Source organism: Cyanistes caeruleus, chromosome 1 (genome assembly GCF_971803275.1).
Source record: "Cyanistes caeruleus chromosome 1, bCyaCae1.hap1.1, whole genome shotgun sequence".
NCBI classification, from domain to species: domain Eukaryota; kingdom Metazoa; phylum Chordata; class Aves; order Passeriformes; family Paridae; genus Cyanistes; species Cyanistes caeruleus.
This window is the reverse complement of record NC_141701.1, coordinates 13,512,659-13,529,981: the sequence shown is the minus strand read 5'-3', so window position 1 is coordinate 13,529,981 and position 17,323 is coordinate 13,512,659. Positions and strand designations below refer to the sequence as shown.

At 45.1% G+C, this 17,323-nt stretch overlaps 1 protein-coding gene and 1 long non-coding RNA gene across 2 annotated transcripts in view; both read right to left on the bottom strand.

Annotated features, from left to right (window-relative positions):
* SNTB1 (syntrophin beta 1) overlaps positions 1–16,714 on the bottom strand; it is a 112,475-nt gene extending 95,761 nt beyond the window's left edge. The window contains exon 1 of the mRNA XM_086879599.1: positions 16,108–16,714. Within this exon, the coding sequence (XP_086735725.1) occupies positions 16,108–16,630 (523 nt within the window). The 5' untranslated portion in view covers positions 16,631–16,714. The remainder of the gene's footprint in view (positions 1–16,107) is intronic.
* LOC147655316 (uncharacterized) lies at positions 5,928–9,608 on the bottom strand. The gene is made up of 4 exons (XR_015284043.1): positions 9,501–9,608; positions 8,497–8,655; positions 7,664–7,733; positions 5,928–6,529 (listed from the first exon to the last, which is right to left on the bottom strand). It is a non-coding gene; the product is annotated as an uncharacterized LOC147655316 (long non-coding RNA).
* Positions 16,715–17,323: the final 609 nt, after the last annotated feature.

Below are 17,323 nucleotides of genomic sequence, written 5' to 3'. Positions count from 1 at the left end.
ACTAGTGTGCACAGAAATCAGACCACGCTCCCTACATGACAGGTAGGGTGTGAAAAGCATTTTCCCTGGTGATGGGAGCACTGAACACTTGGCTACAGAGGCTCAGCCCCATTAACTTCAGCAGCTTACAAAGTGCCAGGCTGAGTGGCAAGGACAGGCAGCGGGGATCCCAACCTGTGCAGCATTTGAGCGGTGTTCTGGATAGCTTTTAAGCATCTTCCTCTTCCTACTCTTCCTCTGATGCATTCTTGAGACAAAGCCAAAGGAGCCATGCAAACAACATTGGCAAAGCTGGAACTACAGTCCCATACACCCCACATCTCTGCTGCTGATGGTAAAAGGTGCTACAAGCTACACCATACTCAGAAGAATGGTGAATAATTCTTGGACCAAGCAAAGTAACTCAAGTCTGAGTTTACTTAAGAATAGTCAAAATACCAAGCACTTTAATATCAGTGTAAAGCATCATATAAATGAAAAGGGCAGAATTAGACTCTACATCATTCCAGATCTCCTCCGAAATTTCACAAGGACACAGCTTCTGAAGTAACAATGGCAGACGTTGTTACTGGCTTTTGTAAGTTTTAAATTGTGCCCACAAGAGGCATTCCCACTAAACACTTGAAGATTTAAGTTGCCAAGGAAAGAAACAACCAGCAGCGGCTTTGCTGGGTACTAATGCACCTCTGCACCACTCAGAACACTAGGGCAGCAAAGCAGCTCCAAGCCTCCAACCAGAGCAGAAAGCTCCTGCAGAGCAAGCTGGGGAGTCTTGTGACACAGCTGAAGTACCTCACAGCCGATATTAAACTTTGGCTTGTAAAGACTTAAGCTGTTTCACTGCCTGCTCCACAGCTCACTCTGTGGCAGCATTTTAACAGGGACACAGAGGAGCCACTTGTCTCTCTTCTGCTGCCCAACAAGCTGCAAACAGCTGGTTGTGCTGGTCAGAAGCTATTTTGCCCATTCCCTCAGAAAGAAGAGGGATGTCTGTGCAGGGGACACAAAGGCCCATCTGTTCAGAGCTGGCCGCAGCACTGGCTGGCACAGGCTGGCATCACACGGGGAAGGGTACAAACAAGGCTTGTCCCATTTCCCCAAACACTCTTCCTAGCAAATGTCATTACTTCAAAACACTGCACTTTGAGAATACTTGTGTGAAGTGCTCATGGAAATCTCAACTGTGTAAATTTGAGTTTAATTTCTATATTCAAAATTGCCACTCTTTAAAAAGAAGTTAAATGTTTTTCCTTACAGAAAAAGCTATGTTCTGCAAAACACTGCTTCTCTCCTTGGCCACTGCTACCATTTGCTTTGTTTTGGTGCAGCATAGGGAGGGAGGGAGGGAGGGAGGGATGGATGATAATAAAAACATGAACACTTTTTCTCCTCACCTTGAACGGGAACAGGCTCGACAGCAAGCAGCTTTATATAGTACAATCAGCACTCGCGTGCCCACAGGAGAAAGAAAACAAAGTCATGGCTCTTCTTCTTGCGTAGCCTTACCCAAACTTAGCCTTAATGAAATCAACATGAAAGACATTATATTATATTGTATTATATTATATGTCATCCTCCTCTATGCAGTTACAGGATCAGGACATGGACAGAGGAAACTATATACACTAAACTTCAGCCTACTGAACTGCAGAGCAGGTCAGGGCATTCTGCCAGGCCTTGCTGCCTGTCCACCCTGCTCCAGCCTACAAAGTGGAGTATTTCTCTTTGCAGGGCCTCCCTTACTTTCAGGAAGTACCTGTGCATAAAAACCATGGATCCAGCCACAGCAGGAGGCAGGAAGGAAAGCTGGTCTGAGGGGGCTGACAGCGCCTGCCAGGCTCCCTCCCCTTCACACCTACTGTACTACACAGGGACATGGTGGAAGGTGGCTCTGGGACAGAAACACGTTCAAAGAAAGGCAAAGGAGCTGGGAAAGGGTCTGGAGTAGGAGTCTTATGATGAGCGACTGAGGGAGCTGGGGGTATTTAGCCTGGAGAAAAGGAGGCTCAAGAGAGACCTTACTTCTCTCTACAACTCCCTGAAAGGAGTTTTCAGCAAGATGGGGGACAATCTCTTATCCCAAGTAACAGGACAAGAAGAGCTGGCTTGAGGTTGTGCCAGGAGAGGTTAAGATTGGATAGTATGAAAAATTCCTTCACAGAAAGGGGGTATTGAGCACTGGAACAGGCTGCCCAGGCAAGTGGTGAACACATTTCCCTGAACATATTTAAAGATGTGCGGATGTGGAATGTAGGGATAGTTTAGTGGTGAATTTGGCATTGCTGGGTCAACAGTTGGACTCAATGATCTTTAGAGTCTTTTCTAACCTAAGCAGTTCTGTGACTCTTAAAGCACTCCCATCCCCAGAGCAAGCAGACTAACAGGCCCTCTTTTCTCCAGCCTCCTTGGCCACTGTGACTCACACAGAAGTGTCCTTCAGCAGGGCTATTCAGAGGGCTCAAGCTGTACCACAGAGGTCCTTCCACTAGAACTCATCCCCAAAGGAGTCAATGCCAGGGGCATTGCGGCTGAAGTGCTGTTGAATCAGACTTACTTTTTGTTATTCTATCATTTACAAAGTAAGTAACACTCAAAACACATGGCATTATTATGGCAGAGCTGTGTCTCACGTGACTTTTCAGAATCACTTACTATATATTTTAACTGGGTACTCTTCACGTAACACTATAAGATTTCTTTGCAGCACCCTCCAGAGCTATGATTACAGGTTTAACATTATGACTTAGCTTCAACTCCCCATGTTTTCTAATGACGCCTATATTTAAAAGAAAAAAAAACCAAAAACAAACTCATAAGGTAATTGTGTTTCATTCCAGGCCTGGAGATCTCAGGGCTTCTGAGCTAACCCAAATTCCCCTGAGACCTCAGGCACAAAATACAGACTTGCAGTTTCAACTTTCTTGTGATGATACCAATTCTGTCACTTTTCAATCACTCTTAAACTGTGGTCAGAAACCATCTGAGGTTCGCACCTCTTTAGAGACAAGGAAAACCATGGGCTCTGGCTGTTAGCCAGGTAGCCATCAGCAGCTGATGGAGCCTGCCCAGAACCCCTGCTCATCCCCAGCAGGGATCTGCTGGAGTTCAGACACACAAAGTCAGCAAGCCAAGGTTTTGATTATGCAATTACTTGTTCAGCTACAACTGCAGGTTTTCCTGCATAATCAGGCTGATAAGCATCAAATTTTTTCTGGTGTTGCCTCGCATCATAAACGCTGCAAGTCAGAAAGAAGGCAAATGATACCCAGAAAACCCAGTGGAGAGAGAAGCATCGTGGTGTTGGGTCAGGCATAAGACATGCAGAGACTTTGGGCTTGGTGTACCCCACAGACCCAGAATACCTCTGATGTCTGTCTCAGTCTGTAACTCTATACTGCAATGGCACCAAGGCAGTTACAAACTCAAATTTCTCCTGGAAAATCATTTATGCACGGACAGTTCTATAGAGAGGGCATGAGGGCACTTACAAACCTCCTGTTCAAATGGAAAGGGGTCAAATCTCTGCTGGGTACAGCTTTTTGGAAAGAAAAAAGTCCCAAAAATCATTATTTCATAAACCAGCCTCCACCCGAAACTACAGTTTTGTTGTCTCCACAAACAGTGACCACTTTCTGCTCCAGTGAAACATTATTTTTAGTGTGTTTCTGCTCTTGAAGAGGTCAGGGCTGAGCTCTGAACAAGAAAGACCTGAAACATCCTCGCACCAGTGACAGTATCTGTCACCCTGGAATTCAAGAGAAAGCAGGGAGGTTTGTAGAAGAAACATTTTGATACTTTCTAATTTGATACAACTACCGACAGCTTAAGCACGTATGTGACTGTGCAGAGCTATTCAACCTTTGCGATTAGCACAGAACTGTAAATAAAGAAACAACAATTGTTTAATCAATTATTATTGCACAAAATGACTGAACTGCTGCCACACGTGTTTTACAAAGCTTTTGCTCATCGCTCTTTGAAGGAGTGGGAAGGGAGGAGGGACAGCCTGACAGGGCTGGGGAGGCAGAGGATGGAGCCAGGTTTGCTGAGCACAGGAAAGCACCACGGTAACAGAGACTCCATGGACAGCCTGGAGCAGAAGGACAGCCAAGAGAGTCACCCAGTCAGGACCAAAGAGCTGCCCATGCTGTTTTAAAGAGGAATTAATACAGTAGGGATTGGGAAAAAGATAAAGCCGTATTGGCATATTTTTTCCCCATCAGTGATTTATGTCATTATTGTTGCTAAAAAATATCCTCATCCCATGGAAATTAATGGGGAAAATCATGGCAGCTTGAAGACAAGGTGGCTTTCACTCTCCCACCTCCTGCTCCATGTTCACTCCCCTTCCTGGCAGTCTAGCAGAGGGCAGGCTGTCCCCACCAGCCTGGCCATCACCATCTTAGCACCAGAGGCACGGCCACAGACAACCAGACAGGGACAGCAGGGTCTGGGTGGGAAATACAGACCCTGAAAAAACCAAAACTGCAGGTGCAGCCTTATGTAAAGCATTTCAGAAAATCAATCAACCCTGAGACTCCTTCAGTGCAAGTATAATCAAGACTATTTATTTATGTTTTCAAAGAACAGCTAAACTTAGTCTACATTGCACTGACAACAACCAAATTCTGTCTTGGATATGAGCAAACACAGGTACAACACGCATGCAAGCTGTGTGTGCCCACCTACACCTTGTGTAAAACTGCTGATAGACATTTATAGCTGTGCCCACATTTATAGCTGTGCCACACCAGAGCTCTGGAATTTAACAGCTACACTTGAAGGCATTCCTAAACCAACATCAGCCAATGCAGTAGTGAACGGAAAGAAAGCAAAAAGAAAATAAACAAACTAAATAATATATTTATTATAGAAATAATTTCCCAGCCTTTATGGTTTCATGGACTTAATTCTTTCACATACAGATTTCTACATGAAGTCTTTAATGCAGAAAAAGCTAAAAAGGTGGTGAGGTCAACTTAATTTACAGCTGCACTGAGAAGATGTTAAAATTACACATAAAATAACTATTTTATGCAAGTTTTATAGATGAGAAAAGTCTCTTCCTCATTTCCTCCTATATTCAAGGTTTCCAGTGAGTTTCAGAGAAACAAGGAAGCATTCCCCCAGAAATATGACTAACTGAAAAGATCAAATGTAAATGTCTTACAGGAATTCATATAATGTATCACTTGTGACTTCTCTACTGGAAGTGTATTTGTCTTGACTCATACCAAATATACATCCTTATCCACTTCTTACAGTGTGCATATTGATAGAAAAGTAACAGAACGAACTGATTAAGAAGAACAGCATATCTAAATTTTCCAGAGAACTGAGTAAATACCTGCACCTAATGAAACTAACTGTATTTTAACAAAATGGGAACAAAATACTACACTGAGTTGGTCAAAACTTTCTGGCTATGAGAATTTCCTGTGATAAATGTGATGATAATGATGATGTGACTGCAAAAATTTTCTATGAGGAGATGGTACATTGGGTAATTCTCTGCTCTTCCACACAGAAAATTCTACTTATAAAAGGTTTTAAGTGCAAGTTCAAATCAGCCTTTTGAAAGAAATTTGATTAAGGTATAAAATGCCATCTCACATTGAAACATCATAAAAATTCCCACAGAAATCTGTGTGTTTTCAAGTTAGCCCTTCCTCTCCTCCCTCAAAAACCAAAAGGTATTTGTTCCCCAGTCTTTTGTAAAGAGAGTGAACCCTGAAACCTCTCTAAGGTCTTAATACTGTTTATGCACATAGGCAAAAAGCTCTGGCAGTATTTGAAGGAAAACTCAAGCATTACATACTAACATTTCACAGTATGCCTAGCAGAAAAGCTCAATACATATATAAAACAAGATCAACACAGAATGATCCTAGAAAGGCAGTCAGAACACAGGCAAAGGCGAGAATCAATTTCAGTTTGTTTTTATTTGGTGAAATTTATAATATACTCAGACTCACTATTTCCCCAAGACTTCATTAAAAAAAAGTGCTGCTCTTTTGATAATCTATCCCACATGTTTATTAAAATAGATATAACAGAATGAAAGGGAAACATAAAACTGTCAGATGATCATTTTCAGTTTCAGGGATAGTTCATATGCCATCTCTTAGAACTTAAATTTATGACTCTCCTTAATGGAGACTTTCAGGGTTGATTTTAATGTGTAAAGTGGAAATTCCACTGGTCTGTTACTGCAATGCTTTCTTTATGACCTGTCCTCACACATCACCTAGGTCTGGCTTATTTATACAGACAGCCGTTCACTGAACAACAGGGAGCTTCTTCAAACTAGCTGCTTTCACTTCCATTCTTCCTGTATTTAAATGTTATTTGCTTTTATGGATTTTTTGGCCTGACACCTCTCCAGCATTTCAAAAACATAAAGACTGAAGTTACCATGAGGTTTTTTACCTCTTTGAAGGCAGGAATAGAGATTTCCTCCCCAGAGCTAGATGAGAGCCGTGTCTTGCAAACATCCCAAGAGCATCAGCCTGCAACCCAACCACTATTCCTGCAAAGAAAAGGGTTACAAAAGCCATGAAAGCAACAGTGGCTTCAAGCTTATTAGATGAGACATCTGCAGCACCTTTAGGTCTTTAATCAGTTTAAGTGTTGCTTGTATCACTCCTCACTATTGTGCTCAGGACTTCAAAAATTTGGATTATGTTAACTGTTTGACTGGCCATTTACCCAAGCTTCTAAAATCTAGAAGAATTTAATTTGGGAAAAACACAGTAATAACAACTGGAGCTTTAATGAAAAGTCTGTTGTCATCATCTAAGTCCTTCCAGCTTGAAGCTTGCTTCCCTTCTCTTGTGTAAGCACATCTTTCTGACTTTAGTAGGACAGAGCTCACAAACAGCCATATCCCCAGCTCTGGAAAAGTCTTCCCAGCAGTGAGATACAGAGTAAGAATCACAGAACAGTTAAGGCTGGAAGGGACCATGGGTGGGGTATCTTGTCCAACCTCCCTCCTTAAGCAGAACCTCCCTAGAGCAGGGTAACACCTGGACTGTTCCTGAGCATCTCCAGTGAGGGAGACTCCACAACCTCTCCAGTGTTGAACTACAACAGCCCACCATGACATGCCAAAAGCAGGGAGACCCAATAGGTAACAGGCGTCAGCTCAGCCTCTCCAGACCTGGCAAAGCCCCAGCAGCCTAAAGTTGTCATGCTGGCCCTAAGCACATATGAAGGTCAAGCACCAAACAAGGAATACCTGTTGATGGGACTGCTCATTACAGAAGTATGTATATAAATACACCTTATGGTCTGTCTCTCTCTGCCCAAGTATATATTTATGTAGTAGGAACCCTGCCGGGTCTCTGCAGACACTTCTCCATCCCAGCCACCCATCACTGATGGAGGAGGAGACTGGGCACCAGGACAAGTAGTTTAAAAGGGACAGGTAGTTACCAAAAATAATGTGATCTTTGGAAAACAATGGTAATTTGGAAACTTTTTTTTCTGTTCACAGCATCCTCCACAAAAAAAAACCCAACCGAATAAACAAAAACCCAAAAAAAAACCCCACACAAACAAATGAAAAACCCAAATAAGAATTCTCCAAACCAGACAAAATAAGTCCAATAAAAAAACTCATAAAGAAATCAAGCAACAAGTATTGAAGGCAAATCCTGCTCACCTTATTCCTTCTGAGCAGCCAATACTTAAGTACCTCCTTTGGCTTCACATCAGCAAGAAAAGACTTCTACCTGGGAAGAGTAAGACCAAAGGGAAGCTGCCTGCTATAAGGGAAATCACATCTCCCATGACAATCCTGCCAATCCCTCTGCTAGCTTTGTCTTTCCAGGCTGTTTCATGGAGACTAAAGCCCAAAGCTCAGGATAAACAGATTAAACTTTCACTGGTTGAGTTAAAACTATTAGCTTAAGCAGCTTCATAAGATATGTGCTGGATAACTCTGAACCTCTCCAGCATCTTCACACAGCTGTCTCTTGCTCCCCTCGCAGAATCAGAGCCAATGGAAGTTTAAATATCTATCAGTATAGTAAATCAACCTGGAAATATCTATTCTTGAAATAATTCTGACTAAAGTGGAGATATGTTATTTCCATGGTGTAGGTTTCCATGCTCTCTCACAACTTGTTGATTATGTTAAAAGCCAATATAGGTACTGCACCAGCTGCATATGCTTATGGCAAATGGAACATAAAGCTTAACTAATGGGCCCACTTTGCTGAAAGGGCACACGAGGCTGATAAATATTCCCAAGGGGTCATGTCATCTGTTGAAGGAAATCAGGTAAGTTGTGTCTCCTTTGCCAAAAAAAGAATTTATATTCTGATGTTAGCTTTTTACAATTTATTTTTATGCTATGATATATTTCTAGCTTTCTGACACTTGGAAAAAAATTCTGTTTCTCAGGTAGCCACACCATACCAGGAATTTACTAATTTTTATTCTGCCATTAAAGTGAACAAAAGCTGTTCACATAGTTTCACAAACACACATTACTCACCCATGTGCTGCCTTGAAGCTGCCTCACTGTTGAAATACACGTCATATTCAGAAGGAAATACCCCAGAGCAGAGAGGAATAAACAGCCACAGCTTTTGTTCTGATGACTTCTAGAGCTCCGCCAACAAGCACAACTTCCAACAGTTCAGCAAAAACCTGCATATCATTTTTAGAAGGAGTGTGCTGTGTGCTAATCATTTCTAATCAGAGACAGTTTTTCCACATCTACTTTTCTGGCTCATTTCCTTACAATTAAAAACTCCATTTTACCCAACAGTGCAATACAGATGTGCTGCTTTGGCAGTGACCTATTTTGCTGTGCCCTTAGCATATGTGCAACAAAGCCGTAACCAGTTCAGTAGTTCAAGCTCTAGACAGACAAAATTAAAGCCAGACTGTAACAGAAGTGTACAGTAGTAGCACTCAGAAATCCATATCTGCCAAAGAATTATGTGGAAATTATGTCCCTTAATTGAATTTATGTTAAAGAACAAACAACCTAACAGCAAGGCAGTATCTAGTGTTGAAGCAATCTGATAAACTATTCACAGCTGATTAAACCTTTCTTAAGCAAGTTTATTAACTTACGTTCTGGAAAAAAATTATGTTTTGATTGCTAATTAGATGATGAACAAACCAATTCTATCTTTCCCCAACTTCCCCCACAAGCCAACTTTTGTGTCCTAGTTCATTACTCAGTATTGCTGGACTCTGAGATGTTGCAAGATGCTGGATGTCATAACTTCAATTAATCCTCTCTCCCAGATGTGCACGGTAAAGACAGCTGAACAATTAACCGTCTTTTAAAGCACAGAGTATGGTCTCATAGAGCAGCTTTCCTGGTCCTGCAAAATAGCAGCTGACACACTTATTGAAGAGCATGAAGGAGGCTCACAACACACCTTCCAACATGTAGCATGAATGACAAGTAGCACTCCATGCTTTCTACATACTTTGTAGTTTCTCACAGACTTCTCTAGCCCAAATCAGCCATGTCTCACCTTGAACATCTTCAAACTGCCTCCTTGCTCGCAGTGACACTCCTCAAGGCTTGTACCAAATGCTGCCACTCCCCTGATGTGCCTTCCCATCATTACAACTTTGTGCCTCTGTGAAAACAAGTCAATTTATTCTGAGTCTTAACTCTTTCCCAATCTGCCATTGCAGTCCACTGCTCTGCCTGATTGCACTAAGAACAGATGTCCTGGCAAAGACCCTCAGCACAGGCACACCTTATGCTGAAGTATTTTTCTCTGCTTGACAGTTTAAGGTTTGGAGAGGTAACATAGTTGAGCTGAGTGAAGCCCACTTCACACCAGCTTCAGCTGTTGTAGTGACACCACTGTTGGGCTGGGAGAGGCTAAAAGAAGAACCTGGCTCACCTCCACCCACCATGTCAAAGAGAGCAAACCTGTGTTCTACAGCCTGCTCACAAACTCTATACGATAAGTAGTTAAAGGACTTTCTGCACATTCTAGAAATACTGCTACCATCCCTTCTTCACCAACTATTTTTCTGAGATGCTTGAGGAATTGTTTCAGACTTGGAAAGCCAGCTGTACTGGGACAGCTTTGTTCCCATCACATTTTGTTCACTTATGCCATTGCTCTTTTGAACTACTGTTTCCTCCAATTTCCCTTCTACTGAAGTAGCTGTACCAATTCTAACAAGTAGCCATGGCAACATAATCTTGCAGAATAAAGGACAAAATAATCCTGTGATCAGAAATCTAAATTAGAAAAATGGAATGGAAATAATGTGTTTTTAAAGCCTGGAAATAGACTGACTACTGGTACAGGTTACAAATAGAGCAAACTCTCCAATACTTATGAACTCTGAATCAACACAGATGCTATAGTTACAGCCAAATTTACAGATACATTTACTAGCAGGGCAAGTTCCACACCATGTATTAAAAAACAGTGAGATTAAGAGAATAAAAGATAGTTAAAACTCATTCCCAGGTTACACCTGAAACCATCAATCTATTTGGATCAGCACCTGAGCTGGGCTGTCCCAAATCCAAACTGCTTTGAATTCTGGACACTCCTCATCAGCTCCCTCAGGACAGACATGCAGTGAGTGTCTCTGACCCAAACCCAGTGGGCAGCAGGAGTGGGAAGAAGCCAGTGCCCTTGGCATCACCTGTGTGAAAATGCTGTCCTGAGAGGGTGGAAATGGCCTTCAGTGAAAAGGCACCTGCCCTAGCAAAATTAAGATACAAACATTGTTTTATTAACCATAGCAGAAGTCTTCAGCTTTCAATTTTACTCTCATTGTTTAAAGATTCTTTAAAGAGTTATACCAAGATTTAAATTTAAGTTTCATGAAGAAACTACTACTGGGATTTTAAAACAAGCTTTTTCTTTTCTAATGATACTTAACCTGTATAATCTGTATGTGCAATTGAATCCCAGGTCTCTAGACATATTTAATCTTCTAAGTACCCTTAAGGAGATGGCAGTAAGTTGCTCCTGTAAGACTTAGTATATGATTTCCAGGATGGATGGGTTGACAGGGCACCTTGCACTTGGTTCAGATAAATCCAAGAATGTGTTGCCCACAACTGCCTTATTTTCTTTAGAGTAACCGAGACAGAGGACTCATACAAGAATTACTGCAAAGACGATGTACTGATTTTTATCTGTGAAAGGTTATACAGGCTGTCTGGACTGCTAAATTAGCCTGTAATCTAATCTAATCAATGAAAAACACATCAAGTGTTGCCACTCAAGCTTCCCCATCAGCTGCAGGCAGCTGAAACAATCAAAACTAAGATTCTCAGGAACTGCTTAGACCTGGAACTCTTAGAATAAGATTACCTGCTCCTTTCCCTTTCAATTTCACTTTCAAACTGATGTGTGCCAAGGGCAGCTACATGAGTCATGAAATGTACAGCTTCTAAATAAAAGGCATTTCCCTAACTGCCCATTTGCTGGTACAAAGCACCACCCCACCAAAAAAAAAAAAATAAAAAATGTTTTGTCCATACATATACTGGAAGTATAAAGAATAACTATGCATACAATTTGCAATCACTGAGATTTACAGCCCTGACCTGACTGTAGTAAATAGTTATGTCACATAACTTGACATAACTTGAGGCACAGTGCCCTGTGCCTCATTTTTCCTCTATACTTGCAGGAGACATAGTTTTTGGATAAATATTGTATATTTTTATCCCTCAGAAATCTCCTGTTCTCACTACTTTACTGAGAGAAGCACAAAAACATAGATAAGATCAAAAACTACAGCAAACAAGAAGTCCATACCTATTTTACACTATTTCAACATGTAATTCACACAGATAGGATTGCTTTGCTTCACCCAGAGGAAATTTAAAAAGGGTAAGAAGGTAAGAATCCTTACAATTCTTACAGAAATATTGTTTGGAAAATAATGCATGTTACTACAGTACAAATTGCATCATGCTTATTCCTACATAGCTTTAAAGCTGTGTATTAGTCCCAAGAAAGCCACAGAAGATGACTATAGTCTACTCTCCATATGCTAAAATTCACTATGCAGGGGGCTGCCTCTCTGTGGGAAATTTATGCAAACCCAGGGAGGCTGCCAAAGCCACTTCTCCACAGGCCTTGGAATTGTGTTAACTGGGAATCATTCAGAACCAATAAAACTCTAACAACATTAAGAAGATGCTCCTTTTCCCACTACATACCTTCCACCACCATCATTAATAGCTCATCCACACACACTAAACAAGTTAGGGAAAAATACCTGGCAGAAAGATAGCAAAAGTCACCAATTCAGAGTTTTTTTTTCTTCAGATTCCAATACAGCATCTTGTGCGGGGGGTCCTGACACAGACATTAGCATAGGCTACTTCAAGTTTTCTTTTTTTTCACTGAACACATAGAGAATAAAGTAAAGCACAACAAGCTTGGTTACAGAGTATGCCAAGGGACTGCTCTCATCCAGGATGCTTTGATAAAAACAAATACCTTTGGTGTCTTGAGAGTCACTTGAATGTAATGTGCTTCACACAAGAGAGGGGCTGCTTGATTTTCCAAAGTGCTTATTTAAGAAGCACAAATTTAACACAACCACAAGGAAATTATATGTACAAACAATAGCTGTCAGGATAATTTTAGCTTTCCTCCACACCTGCAAATATGTATTGTACAAGGAGGTTGCCTTGTCTCTCACAGGGAAATTCTCTCTGCCCCTGAATGCCGTGAGAAACTCCATCCTACTGAACACCTGAGAAGCCACCCAGGGCTGGCAAGCCCAACATCAGGGTTACCCCCACTCCTGCTCCCTCTGCCAGCTTTGCTCCCCGCACCCACACCCAGGCTGTGATGGAAAGCTCACAGGAAATTAAACCCTGTAGGCAGAAGCGGTCCATCCCTGCAGATGAGGAGACAGTGATTTTTAAGGGCTCAAGTCCTTCCTCCTCATCACCTCCCTCTCCTCTAGAACTTTCTGACATACAGCTCCTCTTAAGGCAGTATCACCTGTTACCTTATTTCCCTTCTGTTTATCAAATTCTACTGGACTTAAGGCCCCCTGGCCAATGACACAGACCACACCTATAAGAAGGAACTTTAGCTTCGTAGGTGAATTATACAAGTGTCAGGGATGGAAAATGAGAAGACAGAACAACCCAGCATAGCTATTAAATTTGGTAGAGCAGGACCTCTCCTACCGGGCTTTACAGCTGTGCTCCCCCACACCATCGCAGCTGCTGCAGCTACACCAGCCCTGACCCTTCAGCAAATCCCTTCTTCAGCAGCTCAGAGACAGTGATCAATGCAGGAAAAGGGGCAAGTGTTAAAATGAAGCACTGCCTGATCCCTTCTTTTCACAGACCTTCCTCCTCCTGCCACCCACCCGGGTGCCAGCCCTGCCTCCCACACTGAGGTCTGGGGAGGGATTTTCCACTCCCTTCCTCCCTGCACAGGAATGCAGGAGAGACTACAGTTTAGTGCTGAGCTGGTAAATGCCTCATTTCACTGAGCAAGCAGTTTTAGGCAGGACACTATAAAACAGGCAGGCTCCAGTGCTCTGATATTGGGTGTACTGAGCCACATCTTCCCTGCCATAACCTCTAGGAAATAAATACTCAATGCTAAGACCCTTTCCAGGAATGCACAATGCGTTGGGCAGTACTCAGAGCCCTGCTGCACCATCAAATGTGTTTCTTGTGCTTTACACCTTCCCATGCCTTTGTAAATTTGGCTTTCCTTAGCTGGAAGTCACAAACAAATCTCAGAATCTCCCTAAAATGTACATCTTATACTTTGACCCTGGAAACACATGCTGGCTTTGTTCTGTGAACTGGAGAGTCTAGAGAGGAGCTGCACAAGGGTCTTGCCCTGCCTCATCACAGACTGCTTTTTGCCATATATAACTCTCTAAGAAGTCAGGAAATGGCAAAATTCTGAAGGATTTTTCCCAAAGTCTGTAAGGAAAGGAAAATCAAATGTTTTACACTTTTACACTTTAAAGACTAGAAAGAACTTTTGGATTTTCCTTCCTCTAGTAATAAAAATACCATTTTAGACTCTGCTGCTGAAGAATGAGCTTCAAAGTGGGCAATAGAATGGCAGGGAATTGTTCTAAGCTGCCTGTTTTCACAAGCCATTCATGTGGAGTGGGTCCCCGCTGAAGGGAACAGCCCTCCCACACAATGCTGGAGCCAACGTTTGGTTTGGTTACTCTGCTGAAATAGCAAGAGAAAGGCAGGACAAAATACTGAGAGCAGCATCAGAAGGTTTTAACTCTACATACAGATCACTACTGAAGTACACTCTCATTTTGTAAACGACAAATTCAATTGCAAAAATAACTACTGAGGCACCTCAGAGCACAGAAATGCAAGATAGTGGTGATGTCAAAATGAGTGAAGGTGGATGCTTAGAGTCCCCACTGAAATGGCTTCACCTTCGCTCCTAGCCCAGAAAGAAACGGAGGGGTTTTTAAGGCTCCTGCTGCAGGACCGTGCTCAGGTGCTGCTGCAGGCACTACACAGAGGGATGGGGGCTGTTGCAAGCACTATACACATCACTCATTAGGTCACAGCAAAGCTCAGCCACGACCTGGCCTGCACTCCAGAAAACCTTTAAACTGTGTAAAAAAAGCAGTGATAAAATTTAGATGCAACAGCCCCACTTTAGTCTGCCCAGAGAAGTTCATATAATACTTCAGAGGTATATCTGTAAATAATTCCCTCAATGCAGTGGGGGAAGACGACACACTTTGGTCCTGCAGGTATTGCAGGGCACACAGGGAGAGGAGACACAATTGCCCTCAGCTTCTTAAATCCTCATGGAGTACTAACTCCTCCACAGTTTTCACCGCCACGGGGACAACAAATGAGTTTCTCAGCACGCACTACTGTGGAGTACATTTCTCACCTTCTCTCCCTTTCAAACTTTTTCTGTAACTTTACGCCACAGTCGGCCGCTCACGGCTGATCCTCAGCCAGCAGCAGCACCTCCTTTGCTCTTCAAAATAGCCACCAGAAAACAGACGTGAGGAAACAGGCGGCACGGAAAGGGCTGCAGGTACAGCGAGGTGCCGGAGAGCGATGGCACAGGGGAAGGCAGCGCTGCAGCATGCCTCAAATGCCATTGACCTCCGGTTAAATGAACTTGTGGGCAAATATGTAATCGCTTTATCACACACACGCCAAGGGCAGCTCTGAAGCTGTTCGTTCTCTCAAGTGGAGCAAGTAAATTAGTCCTTGTGAAAAGGCAGGAATTAAACGTTTGTGCACGCCTCTCTCCTCGTGAACTCGTGGTCTGGGGGAATCTGGCTCTGCTTTTTCACTTGTTCCCCCCAACAGCGGTCCCGTTCTGGGGGTCCTCCCTCCCTCCACGTCTCCTCCACGCACACCAGCGTCTGCTCCTTTCCCTCAAGTCAATTTCTACGGCTGCTTTTTACAAAACTGTTTCAGTCACCCTTGAGAAAGGAAAAGGCGCTGCTTTGCAGGGATGGCTAATGAGTCCGTGAGGCACGGCCAGCTTCATTCAAACCGCTTTGCCCCCAGCCCCGGTCCCGGATGGGGATGTAGGACGCGGGAAGGAGGAACTGGAGAGAGGGCGGTGTCGGGCGTTTCCAGATGAGTAGGGCAAAGCCACCCGAGCCATTCCCTTAATGCCAAGGGAGGAGGGGGGATTCCTTTACTTCTTTAACCCCTCCTCTCACAGTACCCAACTCTCACCACCTTTCTTGGGCTGAAAAGATGTGAAAACGTCCTGACGCAGATCCACAAGATCCCTCACCCCGCAGGAGGCTCGGTCAGGCTCTCAGCGGGAGGCTCAGCCCAGGAGCAGAGCGGTCGCCGCGCACGGACGGGGCTCTGGGGACTGCGCCGGCAGACACGAGGGCGGAAAGTTCAAGCGCGGCTCCCCGGCATCCCCCCGTCCCTTCCCGAGGGGCTGTGGCCGGAACACACGCCGTCGAGGGCCCCGGCCGGCGCACAGGGAGCGAACTCCCCGCGCTGGAAAGAGCCCGGAGGAGCGGGACGAGATGCGCGGGGTCACCCCCTGGCCCCCGGCTCGGCTCCGCGGCCTCTCGGGCGGCCGAGCCGCCCCACAGCCCCCGCTCCGGGGCTGCACGGCCGGACCGTCCCCGCTCCCCTACCTTCCAGCAGCACCTCCTTGCCGGCCCGTTTGAGCGCCTGCACCGCCTCGTCGTGAGTGGCATCCCGCAGGTCGGTGCCGTTCACGGCCAGGATGGCATCGCCCACGTAGAGAGCCTGGGTCTGGTCGGCCGCCAGCCCCTTGAAGATCTTGCTGATGAGGATGGGCATCTTGTTCTCCTTGCCCCCCTTGATGCTGATGCCCAGTCCGCCCAGCTCCTGCTTCAGCACCTTCACGCACCGCTTCTTGTTGGAGATGGCCTCGGGCACCTGCTCGGGGGGGTCGGTGAAGGCGGTGCGCACCGCCGCCGGGCCCCCGCCGCCCTCAGCCCCGCGGTACGCCGTCCCATCGCCGCCCAGCCCGTTGTGGGCCGCGCCGTCGGGGCGCTCCTCGCCGCTCAGCACCAGCGCCTCGCCGCCCAAGTTGGCCAGCACTTTGTGCCAGCGCTCCCGCACCAAAACTTCCAGCCAGCCGCTGCGCTGCGCCCGGCCGCCCCCGCCGCCGCCCGCCGCCGCTACCGCCATCTTAGGAGCATGCTGGAAGCGCCGAGTGACAGCACCCCCGGCACGGCACGGCTCGGCTCGGCGGCACCGGACTTCAGCCGGGGGGCGGCAGCTCCCGGCGCGGCGGGGTGGGGCGAGGAGCCGCGGCCGCCCCCCCGGGGCCGCGCCGGGGCGGGCGCACCTGGCGGCACCGCCCGCGGGCGGAGTGGGACCGGCTGTCCCGCCCCTCCTGAGGGGACACGGCGGGGACACCCCGCGCTGAGCCGCGGCTCCTTCCCAGCACGGGCCCTGACGGCATCTGGGCCCGCCGGAGCTGCCGTCTGCAGGGGGATGTAGAGAGGAGCTGAAGGAAATCAACGGCAGGGAAGAGACAAGGAAAACCCAACTCTGTTTTTTTTTGGTTTTTTTTTTCCCGGGGATTTTTCTGTAATGCGAATTAAAACTAACGGGTTTAAATTTAAATATAAATTAAATTAACGGGTTAAAGGTACTTAAATTTCAGCCGTACGAAAAGACAATACGATTTATTTCACGGCTTTGTAGGATGGAGGTATTAAGTGCAGGTGACGGATACTTTCGCACATTTTATAATTGTTTCCTATGCCCTTTGATTACAAATGTTAGAGACTCGTGAGGGCTACATGTCTCATTTTGCAGTTTTTCCCATACTCCCTTCCCTCCTAGGAAACAGCAGGCTCCTGACAAGGGGCTTGA